The following is a 15,770-nucleotide window of genomic DNA, read 5'->3' on the forward strand; positions in this document are numbered from 1 at the left end:
ACAAAAAAATGCGTTGGCCCACCTATCTACAGCTTGGGGAGACTGTGATGAGCCCTATTTTAACAAATGGTGGTGTATTCCTTTAAAGCAATTTTGATTTCATACAGACTTTTGGCTTCTGTAGGAGCATAAACCATCGTTTCATGATCTTGTAGCTTGTGGTCATTTTATCTTAGATGGTTAAGACATTAGGGCTAATAATCAAAATCATTGTGCAGAATATGAATGGGATTTTTTTTCACTCCCAGAACCAAACTGTTGAGCTCTACTGTGCTCTTGATCTTTGGGAAGACTGTCATATCACTATGTCTACAAGAATCATAGTGTCACCAAGTTGCTATGAGTGGGTTCAGACTGAAAACCGTATCAAAATAGGCACACTCAAAACTAAGCAAAGACAAGTCATGAGTCAAAAATTCAGGGAGCGCATTTGAGCTTTGTAGGGAGGCATAGACACGGTTTGGTAAAGAGATGAGGCAAACAACATAAAAACATGGATTAAGGGCGGGAAAAAAGCCTAATAGTGGTGGATTATAATGGCATTACTACACACAGCAGGCTTGAGGTATCTGTGGGATGATGGGACTGACACTCAGCTGAGTCACACAGTAGTTGAGCGGAGGGGCGAGGATCATATAAACTGCTGCTCGGCTGTGAGCAGAAAAAAGCTCAGCTCCAGTGAGTCATCCTCCACTGGTTTAGACTTTTGTCAATCAGACCTTTCATTGGCTGTTTGTATCCATCGCTGAAGGTTTCCATATAGTTCAGTGGTGTTTGTACTCCATCATCAAAGGACAAATAGTCTATGATGAGGATTTTTCCCATTAGGTTTCTGTCAAGAGTACTGCAGTTGTGCATTAACGGCCCACTAACATTTTAGTCTTAATGTGATTAAGAGAACATTATGATTAAGACATGGGTCACGAGAACACATTATTCTTATGATATTTATGGTAAAGCCATATGGAGATTATTAATACTGCAATTATGACATGCACTATTACCTTAATCCAGGTAAAATTGGTCTCCAGTAATTTTCAGAGTTGCTACAATAATTTGATTTTTCGCAGGCACTACACATGGCAATATGTAAGCATGTAATGAGTCTCTTTGGCTTTGCAGGAAAACAGCATCCCTAATACAAAGGGGCCATTTACTCTTTGTATGAAAACTGAAACACAAAATAGCCTCAACTATCACTTATTTCCAAATCAATGAAAGGAAAATATTTAGGTATTAATGTAAGTAGACACTGTGATTATTATTTCCATAATGTTAAAGGAATGGTTTAGTTTTGGCAATGCACTTATTCGCTTTGTTGCAGAAATAAATACAAGATCAATACCACTTTCATAGCTGTCCACAAAATATTAAGCTACAGTCAGCAGCTGGTTAATTTAGCTTAGCATAAATACTTGAAACAAGTGGACATAGTTAGCTTGGTTCTGTTTAAAGGCAAAAAGTCACTGCACAGCAGGCAAAGAAAAGGTCCAGAGCATAACCCTCTGTAAAACTGCAAATTGTGTTTTTTGCACTATGGTTTTAGTACAGATTAAACATATGAGGTATACTGTAAGATGCTGATGAGCTAACTGTGTTACCTTGAGACAGAGCCAGGCTAATTATTTCCATATTTTTCTAGTATGTATGCTAACCTAAGATAACCAGCTGCAGTTTAATATTTAGTAGACAGATGTGAGCAATGTATCACTCTTCTCATCTAACTCTCAATAAGAAATTGAATGAGCTAATTTCCCAAAATGTCAAACTAGTGCAATAACTCACATAACTAACAGAAATTCTATTGATTGGGTCATGTAGGCCTGTAGAGAATGTTTGAATTAACCCAGTGCACCATGACTGGTGCATGGTGGTCGCATGTAGCTAGTTTATTTTCCCATCCAAGTCAATTTCACAGCCCAGCTGTAGTGAGTTTTTTCCTTTTCGTCTCTTTCAAACTCAATTTGAAAGAGTTCTGGGAGACAGCAGTGGCCTCAGTGTTGGTCGATCACTTTTTCTCATTAATTCAAAGGCGCCGTAGATGCCTTCCGATTACGACATGAATAATAAATAGGCCTGTTAGTCTCATCGTGGTGGGAGAAGCCCTGTTTAATTCAATGTCTATCCATGTGTATTAAGGAAACTGCTTCTCCACAGTAAAAAAACGAAACAGCCTTAGACACATGACATTGTTGTTCCAGACTTAATAAACAACCAGTCAGGATGTGTTACAGTGGGTGTTCAAGAGAGGGGTGGAGCACAGAAAAACAGTGTTGGTGTAAAGCCACTACTACACACAAAATGGTTTAGGTTGGGGTGTCTCAGATAACATTTTTCACATGATATGTGATCTGATGGTTTACGTTTTGCCATTAGATTAAGTGACAGCCGTTTTATTTCAGAGTGATTTTACCTGTATCACTTTCTCGGAGAGGCCCTGGTGTGTCTGGAGCTCCAATTTGCAAAGCAGATTATGACTCTATGGTGTTGAAGAAAAAATAACAACTCAAATGAGCAAGAAGAAGGATGAATTTAAATTCTGATGCACCTTTCAGTGTGCGGCACGCATAGGTGTACAGGGTCAATGTACAATCAATTTATGAGCTACAACTTTACACATATTATAGATCTTTGGCTCATCAAGTAATCATCATTCAGTGAGGTTTTCCTGATTATCATAGTATTAATGCTACATATGAAGCCACTATAAATAATTCAATAGGCTGTCCACACCTATAAAGGACTTCCTTCTGGTCTCATATCTAGTTTGTACAATATGTACTGCTCCTCTGCATGATGACTGTCAAGGTGTTATGTCTCCACCTAAAGGTACCCTGAGGAACTGAGCAGGAGTCCCGTTTGTGTGTGTGAGTCTCATATGACAAAATGCTGAACTGATAGGCAGGATAATCATATAAACACAGAGCAGCACATTTAATCAGAGACAATTATAGATCTCTGTCACATTTAATGATACATTAGGTACAAGTGGATATGATTAGGTTTTTGAAATTAGTGGAATACTGTATGCATCCAATTATACCCTCATATCTGTACAGTTTTAAATAAAAAATAGAGTACAATTTATGATTAATTCAATTGTGTATTATGCATTAAAAGTAGTTTTATTATTCAACTTGAACAATGGATTTACATAATCCCAAAACAAATGTACAATGTGTGTGCTTATCTACAAAACATTTTTAAGCAGCTAAAAATATAAAATAAAATGTCACTAAACAGGGGGGAAATTACATGAACTCAGAAAGTTTTTCCTTCACTTTCTCTTCAATGTTTGCATGGTATTTCATTTGGGCAAGCAGGGATTTGGCGACTTGAAGCTCTCCTGAGAAAAAAGAGAGTGCAAAAGGAAATTCAATCACTGACTCACTCAGCGACTTAAGGAAAGCTTCCGAATAGATTACAAAACAAACACAGGAATGAGTGAGAGGAACAGAAAATGTTTAAATGCAACATCTGAATATAATACCTCTAAGAAGGGCAGCATCTATCTCCTCTGTCAAGACTGCCAGTTTTCCTGCAAGTGAGGAGACAAGTTCCAGTAATACACGTGTTGACAACACATGGCACATAGCACACAAAGTACACTCCCCTCTGAGAGTAACTTCTTTATTTTAGGTTAAACAAACCACATTAGAATAATCAAAAAAGACAAAGATATTTTGTTAACACAATTAAAGCTATAGTGCGTAATAACAACAAAAATGTTGTTGCGTCCACATGATACAAGCCTTCCGTGATCGTTCACCACCCCCACTCCTCCTCCATGCAGTTGCTAGTAGCCAAGGAGGACACAGAGGACTACAATTACATGATGGACTCTTAGGAAGAGGTCATTATCTTCAATCGATTTTCTGCATGCGAAAGCTGCCGGACGACACCATTTTCTGAGCATAGCCATGTGAGAAATACAGAGAGCTGATAGTCTTAGTAAGCTTTGGATCAACTGATTTGTCAATGCCTTGAATGTAACAGACTTTCATTAATATAAAACAAAAGTTACGCACTAAAGCTAAAAAGTAAAACAAGTTCACACTATTTAGCACCAGGATATAATGAAATATTTTTGTTTACAAAATGCGACATAGATTCAACATACATGTGTCATGTTTGCTTTATTCATTGGTATGACGGTGCCAACGTTGTTGTGCATTACATATACATCCCGCAGTTCCGTAGTTAATTATTGATCTTTTCATGAGATAATTTCTCATTTATTTATGGTCCCCATTTTTTATGCTATATCCATTCAGTGATTCTGTAACTAACTTTCTATATATTTCTTTTCATTGTACATGGCCAAATCCGCAATTCCCGCCCTGGATTTGACTTGCCTATATTGGCCTACCAACAACGTGAGTTTGTTTTGTTGCACTGTGAACAGATACACCAGTTGCTCTTCTATTGTATTCCTGACAAAGCAGCTGCTCGAGGAGTGTTGGAGTGCACTTGCTGTTACCATGGTAATCACAGGTGTCATACCAAATCAACCAAAACTTAAATCTTAAGGATTACAACTTTAACCCCTTAAACAAAGAAAGGCCTCAGCCAGTGAGCAGTTTAGCAATTACGTGACATTGTTTCATTTTAATAGTGTTTTGAGGCCTGGAGAGGTAAAACTAGTCAAAAATCTGCTACAGCTACACATTTGATGGGTCAGCAGCACCAATTAACCAGGTTCTTATAGTCAACGTCCACCTGTGTTTAATTATGATCACTCAACCGAATGTAATAGGCATATTTATTTACTTTTTGTGTCTTGGCCTATCTTCTTGGCTTCCTCTGGAGTCCTAGCTTTATCAAGGGCTTCGTTGATCTCCATCAGCTCCATCAGAAACTCCAAATCAGCACCGGAGTCGGTGCCCTCTTCTATACGCATCCCCTCCAGCTCCAGCTGAAACATAGGATGGGAGTTCATCAAACTCAACTGTTCCTTCAAATGCATTTTACTACTTGTGATTGTCGTCATAGTAAGATAATAAGGATGTTTCTCTAGAACAAGCGATCAGACAGACAGAGGTTGCAGTTATAAAAATATAACTGTTCATTAGAAGAACTCACCATATAAAGACCACGACTCAAAGGCTTAAGTAGAGTCTGGTAGGCTTTGTTCACAAGAGCAGAGTGGCTTTCTGAATACTCCTGTTCTTTCTGAAAAAGAGAACTCTCTTAAGTTTGCTTCTAATCGTGCTCTGTGCATATACATTCATTAAAAAAGGAAAGCAAATATATTATTGTGATTTTTAACACATATTCACATTATCCAGAGTTGCACATCAAACTGTCACAAAAGGGAATGACATCTGAGCCTTTTTACACCATGTCATCCCAATCCATAAACCACTGTCTCTTTTTTGTATAAACACCAAATCCTTGGTGATACTGACAATCAGGTGTATGGCATACAGCTTCTCTTTTGTAGTCAAGCAGTTTGGGACACTTCAAGGGTTCCAGGTGTAAGTTTGACACGACAGACGTGTGGAAACAAAAATATCTTGGAAATGGTTGGCAGATCCGTGTACATTTTGTAGCTATCAGGTCTGTCAGCTCTTGTGAAAATCAATAGTCTCAAGCTCTGGCCCATGGGCCCATCATGTGGAGCTGTTTCTGTAATAACAACCAGTGCTGTAGATGGCTGCCTTGCAGCTTTGTATAAGTAATGAGTTTTCTATATGTGATGAAGACCCCTGAGGCTGGAAGATGTCTAATTAAGAAAAAAATGTCCAGAGGTGCTGATAAATAAAACAGAGTCAGTACAATATTGGACAGGTTGTGTGTGTAGAAACCATTTAGGCTACCTCTCCTCTCTCACATTCTGCTGAATATGACTAAGCTCTCATTTCATATCTTGACAACATTTTGTATTGTGCTTTTGCACCTGCGTGTAGAGAATAAATTATGTGCGAAGCAACACACCTCCTCTCCTCCTTGTACTCATAATGCTTATTCTTATGCCAGGCAAAGTTTTTTAATGATCCACAAGGGGGAAACAGGATAATGTGAACATTTACCACTTTGTAAAATAACCTATAAACACATTTAACTTAAAACTGCTCAGATGCATTTGGAAAAGTCGTATTTCTTTCATTGACATTTTTAAAGCTGCACTAGTCGAGGTTTTTATGTAAAATATAGGCCCACCTGTCTCACATCAGCCTAGCCTCGGGCTGAATGTGATTTACCAAGTACATCAAACCTATTTTTCCTCACAAGATACTGGTGTTAGAAAGGTACATTTTTCTGCCTATAAAAAGTTAAATATCAAAAGTGAAGGTAAGAGAAAATTTATTTCCTAAACAGCAGCGAGGGAATGTTCCATCCAACGTCAAGTTGGCATGTCAAAATTGGACCTGTCTTTTCCCTTTAACGTCTTTCAGTAAAAGACTTAGACTTCTCTTTATTAATCCTTTTGGGATGACTCCCGCAAGGACATTGAAATTGTATTAAGCACACTTATGAGTTTTCTGTGTGCATTTTATTGATGACCCCTGATATAATTTCTTAAAAGGGGTTCTCAAAGCAGCAGAGGTAGAGATATCCTGACTTTTAGTCACTAGTATAGGGTCAAGTCCTAGTCTCGCATTGCCAGACCTTCTTCCAAAGAACTGCGAAGGAGGGTCTGGCGAGTCCATGTGCATTCCGTGATGGGAAAGAAATGCTCTGGTTTAATGGCATTTCTTTAAATCAATCACATTTAATGTGAGGGGACAATGGAGGGGGAGATTGGTCGGGGATCCGGCACAGCGGGTGCTGAGCCAGAAGGAAAAGCTCTCGATCTACCGGTCAGTTTTTTGTTCCTACCCTCACCTATGGTTATGACCAAAAGAAAAAGATCCAGGGCACAAGCGGCCGAAATGAGTTTCCTCAGGAGGGTGGCTGGTGTCTCCCTTAGAGATAGTGTGAGAAGCTCAGGCCTCCGAGAGGAGATCGGAGTCCTTTGCTGGGAGGAGTCCTCAGGGAAGACCCAGGACTAGGTGGAGAGATTATATCTCCAACCTGGCCTGGGAACGCCTCGGGGTCCCCGAGCTGGTTATTGTGGCTCGGGAAAGGGAAGTTTGGGTTTCCTTGGTGGAGCTGCTGTCCCCGCAACCCGACACCGGATAAGCGGACGAAGATGAATGGATGGACCTTAATTAGGAAAATAACTGTGGGATCAATTAATGACACAAATAGTCATTATTCATTCCCTATAGCCACAATTTTTCCTCCTCTGACCAAATACGCTTTTACGTCAAAAGTTGAATTTCAGCTTTAACGGCACAGCTTATTTTAGACATGTAAGTCATGACTTTGCCTTAAAACCTCTTCAAGTAAATTAAGCTGTTAATACCACAGTTCCACTCTAGCAGGAGTTAGGAAATATATAAAAGAACAGAAGATACTGTTGCTTACTTAACTTGAAATGACTTTTACTTACAATTTGTTTTGCAAACTTTATTTGTCCCACATTTTCGGAATGTCATACTTTTACCTTTTAGTGTTTTTGATACTATTTGTGCTGACTTATCCTTAATCATACTTTATTCTTAATCTTTGAAATTGACATAATTTGCCCTTGTTTCATGTTTTTCCTTTTAGATGTTTAAATTGCTATTGCAAAATACCCTTTTCACAAAAACATTTTGGCATGTGATGGCAAAAAATACAGGTGGCACAGGTGTGATTAATAACAGTAATAAAGAGTTATGTAAACTGGTTCCAGAATCATGTTATTGTGCATGCTGGCTTACTGGAATCACTTCCTGGGATAGGTAATGGACATTCTTCATTAATGTGATTTACCTGTGCTTTTCCTGATATAGTGGCGTTTGAACTCCACTTATTAATGTTTTACTTTATTTAATTTTTTATTTTTCTTTTATTCTTAAAGTACCCATACTATGAAAAAAATCACTTTTTCTGGGATTTGAGGTGTTATTTTGTGTCTCTGGCGCTTCCACACTACAATACACACTAGTTCACCATAACCTACAAAAGAACTGCCTCATACTGACCAAAGTTGGAGGAAGAGTTATCTAGCTGATGTGATCTTACCTAGCTACTGCGCATGTGCGACTCCAGACAAAGATAGTATAGAAGTGACATGTCTCACTCTGTAGCTAAAACAGAGACCTTAACACCAAGGGGGAGAACAAGATCTACAGGATCTGCAACAATGTGCAGTACAACAAAAATAGGGTGTTTTGTGAGAATGAAACCATGTAAACCTTTTCTGGTATAACCAAAAAATACAATTAAGAACCTGAAAATTATCATAATATGGGCACTTTAAAGCAATGCTTTCATCTTCTCAGTTGTTGTGATTTTGAATTCTTGAACTGCTTGACCTTGTTTGCCTGGTAGCTTAATATAGGGGAAACAGCCTTTGAAGGGTCTATATTTTTCAATGTCTTTCAAACTAAACGTGTGATTTTGCCCAGAGTTAATACCTTGATTAAATCACAATGAATCACACTAACAAAACAACAATGCACAGTCAAGTGGCCTAAAGGGATAAAGGGTCAAACTCCATTTTGTGTCTCACACTATTAAACCATGTTACTGAACTGATCTGTATTCCGATTCCCCTCACAGCCCCCTGCCTACCACAGATTTCTGGCTGAAGTTGTCTGGATGTAGAGACCGCTGGAGCTGCAAGTATCTTTTCTGCAGTTTGTGTGTGTCCAGTGTGAATGTGTAGTCACTGAAAAGAGGCAACACATGGTAACATTGAATGTTTTTGCTTACAGGCTAACTTGATCAATAAAATGTTGATGAGTAATACAAATATGGGGGTAATAAGACAAGGTACTCACCAGTTCATTATTTTAAAATAGGATGTCCCTTCTTCTGGGGGCTGGACTACTTTGCATGACATGCAGAAGAATGCAGGTGTTGTGTCAAGAGGCTGTCTGCAGTTCCAGCAGTTCAGTTTGACTTGACTTGAACAGTAATTCCTGGGTGAACTGACTGGGTTACTGTAGTAAATGAGCTTTTTTTCTTTTCCCAGTGATTTAAGGTGCATGTTGCTGTTCCATGTGTCCTTCTTGAGAAAGCTGATGGTCCTAAAATGTCCTGATGTAACAGTTTTATAAACAGACTGTCTGTTCGACATCGGCAAATTTGGGTGCACTAAAGCCCGGGATGAGCACATCATCCGCAACATCTCCGAAATTAAAATATTTAGATTTGTGCAGTCAATCAAAACATGATCTTCCTTTTACTGTCCAAATGTCAACAACTCTCTTCCAGAGAGATAGCGGAAGAGCTTTCTTCTACTTCTTCTACGTTTGTAGGAAAACACACTGCCATCCGTCGTCTTGGCGGTGTAAGCGGAGAACTGTCTCGGAGGTGCTGGAGACTCACTTGAAAAACAACAGCTAACGTTAACGCTAGCCACTGGAGTTGCTAGCAAACGCAGTTTAGCAACTGTTGTTAACATTAAAGTAGCGTTGGATTTAATCGCAATACACCAAACGTAGTAAGTTGAACATCATAGCACTTTTAATACATGTTAGCAATTAATCACTGTCATATTAATTACAGCGGTTGCTATGATGGAAACTTCTTAAGACACAGAAAGGGAAAGCCGGGGTGTAGCGTTAGCTGGGTTAGCTTACTAGCTAACGTGTTTCAAGAGCAAACAATGTTACTGTTTGTGGTCAGCGTATGTAGCTAAGTAGCTTGTTGTGAGACACCAGCGTACTTCCGCAAAGATAGCATGTCACATTATTTAATGGCACATTGGAAAAAACCCGTCCTTAACTCTCTGTTGAAAAGTGCCTGCTCAGCTAACGCTAACGTTACCTAGCCCGATGACAAAGACACCCCTCCCATGCTAACGTTACGAGCGGTGAGGGATGGATAATAAGCACATCCATCTAAATGATGTATCTGAAAACACAACACATCTACCACGATATATTACACATGTGTTAATAAGAGGGGCCGTCCACATGTTTTATTGCCATTTAAACATAACTTTAATCAGTAATGCGCATTTAAGTAACTTTTTTTTACGCTGTTTAGGTGTGCCACTTCCAAGTATATTAAAAACACACCGCTAAAATAAAATGTCTGTTTATGTGTATTTTCTTTCTAAGGTCTTCTATTCAACCCCATGACGGTGAGAAAGACAATGGTCCATGAAGAGTTTTGGATACACAGAGAGTGGCTTGTCCACCAAGGTCATCATCAGACACTGGAGCACCTATAAAACACTCAAAACTGGTAAGGATTTTATTTACTGAGTGTGGTACTAAGTGTGCTGCTACTTCTTCTACCTATACCAGACTACACCACTGGAAACATTGTTATGTATGCAAAAGTTTTTATGAACTGGGGCCAATGTAAATATTCTTATTTGGCCAAGGGTCAAACTAGGCGTTTTTACAGTTTCCTAACAAAGTACAAGCATTCATGAATGCCAATTCCAACTTTTTTGTGGATGTGTAGGTGTGTGTTTTTGGGGGTTGTGGGGGAGCAAAAGGTGACGGTACAGTATTCCAGAGAGATCCTAGTTGGAGACAGAAGCTTCTAGAAGGTAAACAGGATCTGCTCCTGAAGGTCTCTTTTCAAGGCCTCCACAGACAATACTCTGGGTATTATTAACGGAAATGGCTAAGAATAGAGAGCAGGGGAGCATGGTGGCTCCTCTGGCGGTTGTGTTGTTTAGGTTAAACAAGCCAAAACGGAACATCATCTTTAGAAGAGTGACTTCTCAAGTTTACATGCTGGGTGTGTCACACTCACACAAGGCTAGAGGTTGATATGGAGGGCTTTTTCTGGCTCTTATGTACAGCAGCGGCAAAGGAGTAGCTGTGGTTTTCTCTTTGCTGTTTACATATGGAGTTATTGTGCTTTACAGTTTGGATTTGTAAGTAGTTTAATTTTATCAATTCTTATGCACCGATTATGTTATTCACATGTGTTTTTTCAAGTTTGGTTACGTTTTATCCAATATCTTGGAGTAATAACTTAAATGGATCTTGCTGCCTGTGCGCCTGGTGTAAATATGAGGGTGATGTACGATGTGTTGCTAATCAGGGATGGGCAATATGGAAAACAGTCCTTTATCAAATTATATGTGATTATTTTTCATATTATGATAATACATTTTCTGGAACATAAATTAAAAATTGTTAATGGATCAAATAACCACAAAGAAATATAATTTTATTCCCCACCTTTAACTCTAGATGGTAGTGATGCATCTATGCAATACCATGGATTTGCACTGTATTTTTAAGACGTTTTTCAACTTTTCCTAATTTTTATGTATACTTTACAAAGTGTCAGAGTACTCTATACAGTTTGAAACACTTAGTTTGGGTGTCATAGTCCTCATTAGAAAAGATAAAGGGGGCTCAATGTATCCCAGCTAATGAGGCTGCCCTCCCAATGAAATTCAGAGGCATAGGGTTTTCTTGATTTAGCCAATATGATTATTTTAATGAGTTAATTTACTCATTTAGTTTATGTATCGTCCAATAACACTTTCTAGGCAGCTGCCTGTGGGATATTTGTTTTTTCTTCTTCATGGGGGACAACCATTAGTAATTATCCTTAAATGCAGACACATTGACTTCATGTTTTATTGTTGGTTGCTTTGCTATTTGGCAACATTTGAAAATGCTATGTCCAGTGCGACACTTCTTTTGAAAGCAAGATTAATTGTGTTTGTTTAACAATAGTTAAATCAATAACATGGTAGCCCATTCAGTAATGTCAATCAGGCATTTCTTTGTCACAGCAAGTTCATTACTCTTTCAAATTAACTGTCTGGATGTTCTGATGCATGACCTTGTAAGTTCGTATTGTTGTATTGATTTTTTGGGCTTGGTATTGTGTTGTGGTCCAGGTAAAGGCTGTTAAGGCATTAAGGTGGTGACACACCAAGGAGATTGTAATAGGCCATTGTTCCAAGTTGGGCTGACGGTGAGTGTTGTGTTGCCCTAATATTTGCGGTCTGTCCCGCACTGTCACCCCTAGTTAACCCTTGTTTGTTTTTTTCATCCTTTTCAATATGTTGACTAGGTATTACTAGGCTATGACTAGGCCCGTCTGTTAGAGGAATCACTTTGATTGGCTGTTCAGCTTAAGCGAATTAGTGCACAAGAAAAAAACGCAGGAAAGGTGAGCAAAAACAAGCAAACAACTAAGACAAGGGGGCATACACAAAAGGCTCTTCTCATTTTTAATATTATCTGATCAATCCAATACACAATAGGGCTGTCAAAACTAGCCAAAAATGAAATTTTTATGTTCCTTCTTCTACAAAACACATAGGTTCCGGGCGCCCTAGTAGCTCACCTGGTTGAGCACGAACCCCATGCTCAGTCCTTACCGGAGTGGCACAGGGTCAATTCCGACCTGTGGCCCTTTGCTCCGTGTCATCCCCCTTTCTCTCCCACTTTAAAAAATAATCTTAAAAAAGTTTTGAACTATTCAAATATATTTTTTTGCACATTATGTCCTTAAGAGGGTAAATGTACATAGAGATACATGTCTTTCTAAAAGGCTACATACATACTACAAAGAGTAAAGGAATAATGTCTGTAAAACTTTATTTGAAAGACCGTAGACCTCTCTCCCTCTGCACCCAGGTTTGTGCTAGTCTGAGAATTGAGCCCCCTAGCTAGCAAGCAAACAAGCTGGCTGAATAGCCAGCCGACTGGCCACTAAATTGGTATGATTTAACAACTTAACGGTACATTCACACACTGTTGTGACACTGTAGGATAGCACATTGCTATCACAAGATGATTGACAACTTTGTGTGGTTGAAAAGCCAGCTAGCCATTTCCCGTTGTCCACTTCTGCCCCCTGCGGGGAGGCCCAAGAGCCGCAGGCTCTGCGCTGCCACTGGCAGATTCCATGGATGTGTAATACCAACAGCTCATTTGATTAAATACTGTTTGGTTGTATGTATCATAGCAATGTTTTTTTACTGTATATCCGGTTTTCTTTTTTTAAATGGCAAATAGATTACAGCCACCTTCAGACATGGAGAGTTATTTCCTCTCTCACAGGCGCAGAGCGTATGTGCTAGTTGGCTGTTGACTGTAGTCTTTGCGGTATGTGTTCAATTGCAACTTTTTGGCCAAGATACGGGTGACGTAAGGATATGCCACAATCAGCCTTCATGGCTACTAGTTCTTTGCCGTCTGCCTTGTGGGTCAGCACCTTTTTAGAGGGAAGGGTTTTATTTATAATTCAGTATGTCACTGTACTCAGTTATGATTGTCCTCAACTCTTGTTTTCACAGGTAAACCATGATCCCCATCACTGAGTTGCGGTACTTTGTGGACACACAGCCGGCATACCGCATCCTGAAACCATGGTGGGATGTGTTCACAGACTACATATCCATTGTTATGCTTATGATTTCTGTGTTTGGGGGGACACTGCAGGTCACCCAGGACAAGATGATCTGCCTGCCCTGCAAATGGGTGGTCAATCAAACCTGCAGAAAGAACTTCAATTCTACTCTCTCCTCATCATTGTTCTTGGAGCCCAAAGGGATCCAGTATGATTTGGACCGCCACCAGTACAACTATGTGGATGCTGTGTGCTATGAGAATAGATTGCACTGGTTTGCCAAGTATTTTCCTTACCTAGTATTACTTCACACACTTATTTTCCTAGCTTGCAGCAACTTTTGGTTTAAGTTCCCACGGACTAGTTCCAAACTAGAGCACTTTGTATCCATCTTGCTGAAATGCTTTGACTCCCCATGGACAACTAGGGCACTGTCGGAGACAGTGGTTGAAGAGAGTGACCCAAAGCCAATGAAAATGAACGGCTCAATGGACCACAAGGAGTCTGTTATCAGTGAGGACGTTGAAGCCAGTGTCCCTATGCTCCAAAGAACAAAGACACGTCTTGAGCAGGGCATTGTAGATAGAACAGAAACCGGGGTTTTGGACAAGAAAGAGGGTGAACAAGCAAAAGCACTCTTTGAAAAAGTCAAAAAGTTCCGTATACACGTTGAAGAAGGAGACATTGTATACAGACTGTATATCCGTCAAACTATCATCAAAGTTATCAAGTTTATTCTGATAATCTGCTATACAGGGTATTACGTTCATGATATTAAGTTCAGTGTTGACTGTTCGGTGAATATAGAGAGCCTGACCGGTTACAGTGTGTACCGATGTGCTCACCCCTTGGCTACACTTTTTAAAATATTAGCCTGTTTCTACATTAGCTTAGTAATGGTGTATGGTTTGATCTGCATGTACACACTTTCTTGGATGCTTCGGCGCTCTCTAAAGAAGTACTCCTTTGAGTCAATACGGGAAGAGAGCAGCTACAGTGACATACCGGATGTGAAGAATGACTTTGCATTCATGATGCACATGATAGACCAGTATGACCCTCTGTACTCTAAACGCTTTGCTGTGTTCCTCTCAGAAGTAAGCGAAAATAAACTTAGGCAACTCAACCTCAACAATGAGTGGACGCTGGACAAGCTCAGGCAAAGGATTACCAAGAACTCTCAAGAGAAGTTGGAGTTGCACCTTTTCATGCTGAGTGGCATTCCAGACACAGTATTTGACCTGATGGAGCTGGAGGTTGTTAAACTGGAGCTTATCCCTGATGTCACCATCCCTCCGATCATCGCCCAGTTGGTCAACTTGCGAGAGCTGTGGCTTTACCACACACCGGCCAAAATCGAAGCTCCAGCATTGGCTTTTTTGCGTGAGAACTTGAAGTCTCTGCACATCAAGTTCACTGACATCAAAGAGATTCCCTTATGGATCTACAGTTTGAAGAATCTTAGTGAGCTTCATCTCACAGGGAATCTCAGTGCGGAGAACAACCGTTACATTGTCATTGATGGGCTCCGGGAGCTAAAGAGGCTCAAAGTTCTTCGTCTGAAGAGCAATCTCACCAAGCTACCTCAGGTAGTGACTGATGTGGGCATGCACCTCCAGAAGCTTTCCATCAATAATGAAGGGACCAAGCTGATGGTGCTCAACAGCCTGAAGAAGATGGTCAATCTGACCGAGCTAGAGCTCGTTCGCTGTGATCTAGAACGCATACCACACTCAATCTTCAGCTTGCACAACTTGCAGGAGATTGATTTAAAAGACAACAATCTAAAGACCATTGAGGAGATTATCAGCTTCCAGCACCTTCATCGGCTGGTCTGCCTTAAGCTCTGGTACAACCATATCGCCTATATTCCTATCCAGATTGGCACACTGACCAACCTGGAGAAACTGTACCTGAACAGAAACAAGATAGAGAAGATCCCCAGCCAGTTGTTTTATTGCCGCAAGCTGCGCTTCCTGGACTTGAGCCATAACAGCCTAACCTATATCCCTACAGACATAGGCTTCCTCCAGAATCTTCAGTACCTGGCAGTTACTGCCAATAGGGTGAGTACTTGAATAATTACTGTTTCCATTATTTAAACCTTTGTGGATTGTACGTTGGATTTTTTTCTGAAAAATGTTTGTTACAAATACTAATATCTCTCTGTTTCCCTCCCAACACAACACCCTCCCCACCTTGAAATAAAGATTGAGGGCCTGCCTAATGAGCTGTTCCACTGCAAAAAGCTTCGCACTTTGAACTTGGGGAACAATTGCCTGCAGTCTCTGCCATCGCGGTTCGGAGAGCTGACCGGGCTGACACAGCTAGAGCTGAGAGGAAACCGTCTGGAGTGTCTGCCTGTGGAGCTGGGCGAGTGCCGACAGCTAAAGAGAACGGGTCTTGTGGTAGAGGAGGATCTCTTTAACACCCTGCCCACGGAGGTCAAG

General features: G+C 40.1%; 2 protein-coding genes across 2 annotated transcripts; one reads left to right on the forward strand and one right to left on the reverse strand.

Moving 5' to 3' along the window:
• Positions 1 to 2,915: 2,915 nt before the first annotated feature.
• Positions 2,916 to 9,219, reverse strand: hscb (HscB mitochondrial iron-sulfur cluster cochaperone). The gene is made up of 6 exons (XM_032515556.1): positions 8,817 to 9,219; positions 8,608 to 8,704; positions 5,083 to 5,172; positions 4,771 to 4,915; positions 3,491 to 3,538; positions 2,916 to 3,346 (listed from the first exon to the last, which is right to left on the reverse strand). Exons 1-6 carry the CDS (start codon positions 9,164 to 9,166, stop codon positions 3,252 to 3,254), a joined length of 825 nt encoding a protein of 274 aa, XP_032371447.1. The 5' UTR covers positions 9,167 to 9,219; the 3' UTR covers positions 2,916 to 3,251.
• Positions 9,220 to 9,319: 100 nt separating this feature from the next.
• LOC116689380 (volume-regulated anion channel subunit LRRC8A) lies at positions 9,320 to 15,770 on the forward strand (the record flags this gene model as incomplete). The annotated part of the gene is made up of 4 exons (XM_032515911.1): positions 9,320 to 9,481; positions 10,104 to 10,230; positions 13,268 to 15,386; positions 15,531 to 15,770. Coding segments are annotated over exons 3-4 (2,352 nt in total), but the record flags the coding sequence as incomplete, so codon positions are not given.

This window comes from Etheostoma spectabile, chromosome 5, assembly GCF_008692095.1.
Source record: "Etheostoma spectabile isolate EspeVRDwgs_2016 chromosome 5, UIUC_Espe_1.0, whole genome shotgun sequence".
NCBI lineage: Eukaryota > Metazoa > Chordata > Actinopteri > Perciformes > Percidae > Etheostoma > Etheostoma spectabile.

Coding starts and splice junctions, on each gene's coding strand:
- hscb (XM_032515556.1), bottom strand. CDS start 9,166: ATGTTGCGGATGATGTGCTCATCCCGGGCTTTAGTGCACCCAAATTTG. Junction 5,173..8,607: donor ACTTCAGCCAGAAATCTGTG/GTAGGCAGGGGG, acceptor TCTCTTTTTCAG/AAAGAACAGGAGTATTCAGA. Junction 3,539..4,770: donor GATAGGCCAAGACACAAAAA/GTAAATAAATAT, acceptor CCTCACTTGCAG/GAAAACTGGCAGTCTTGACA.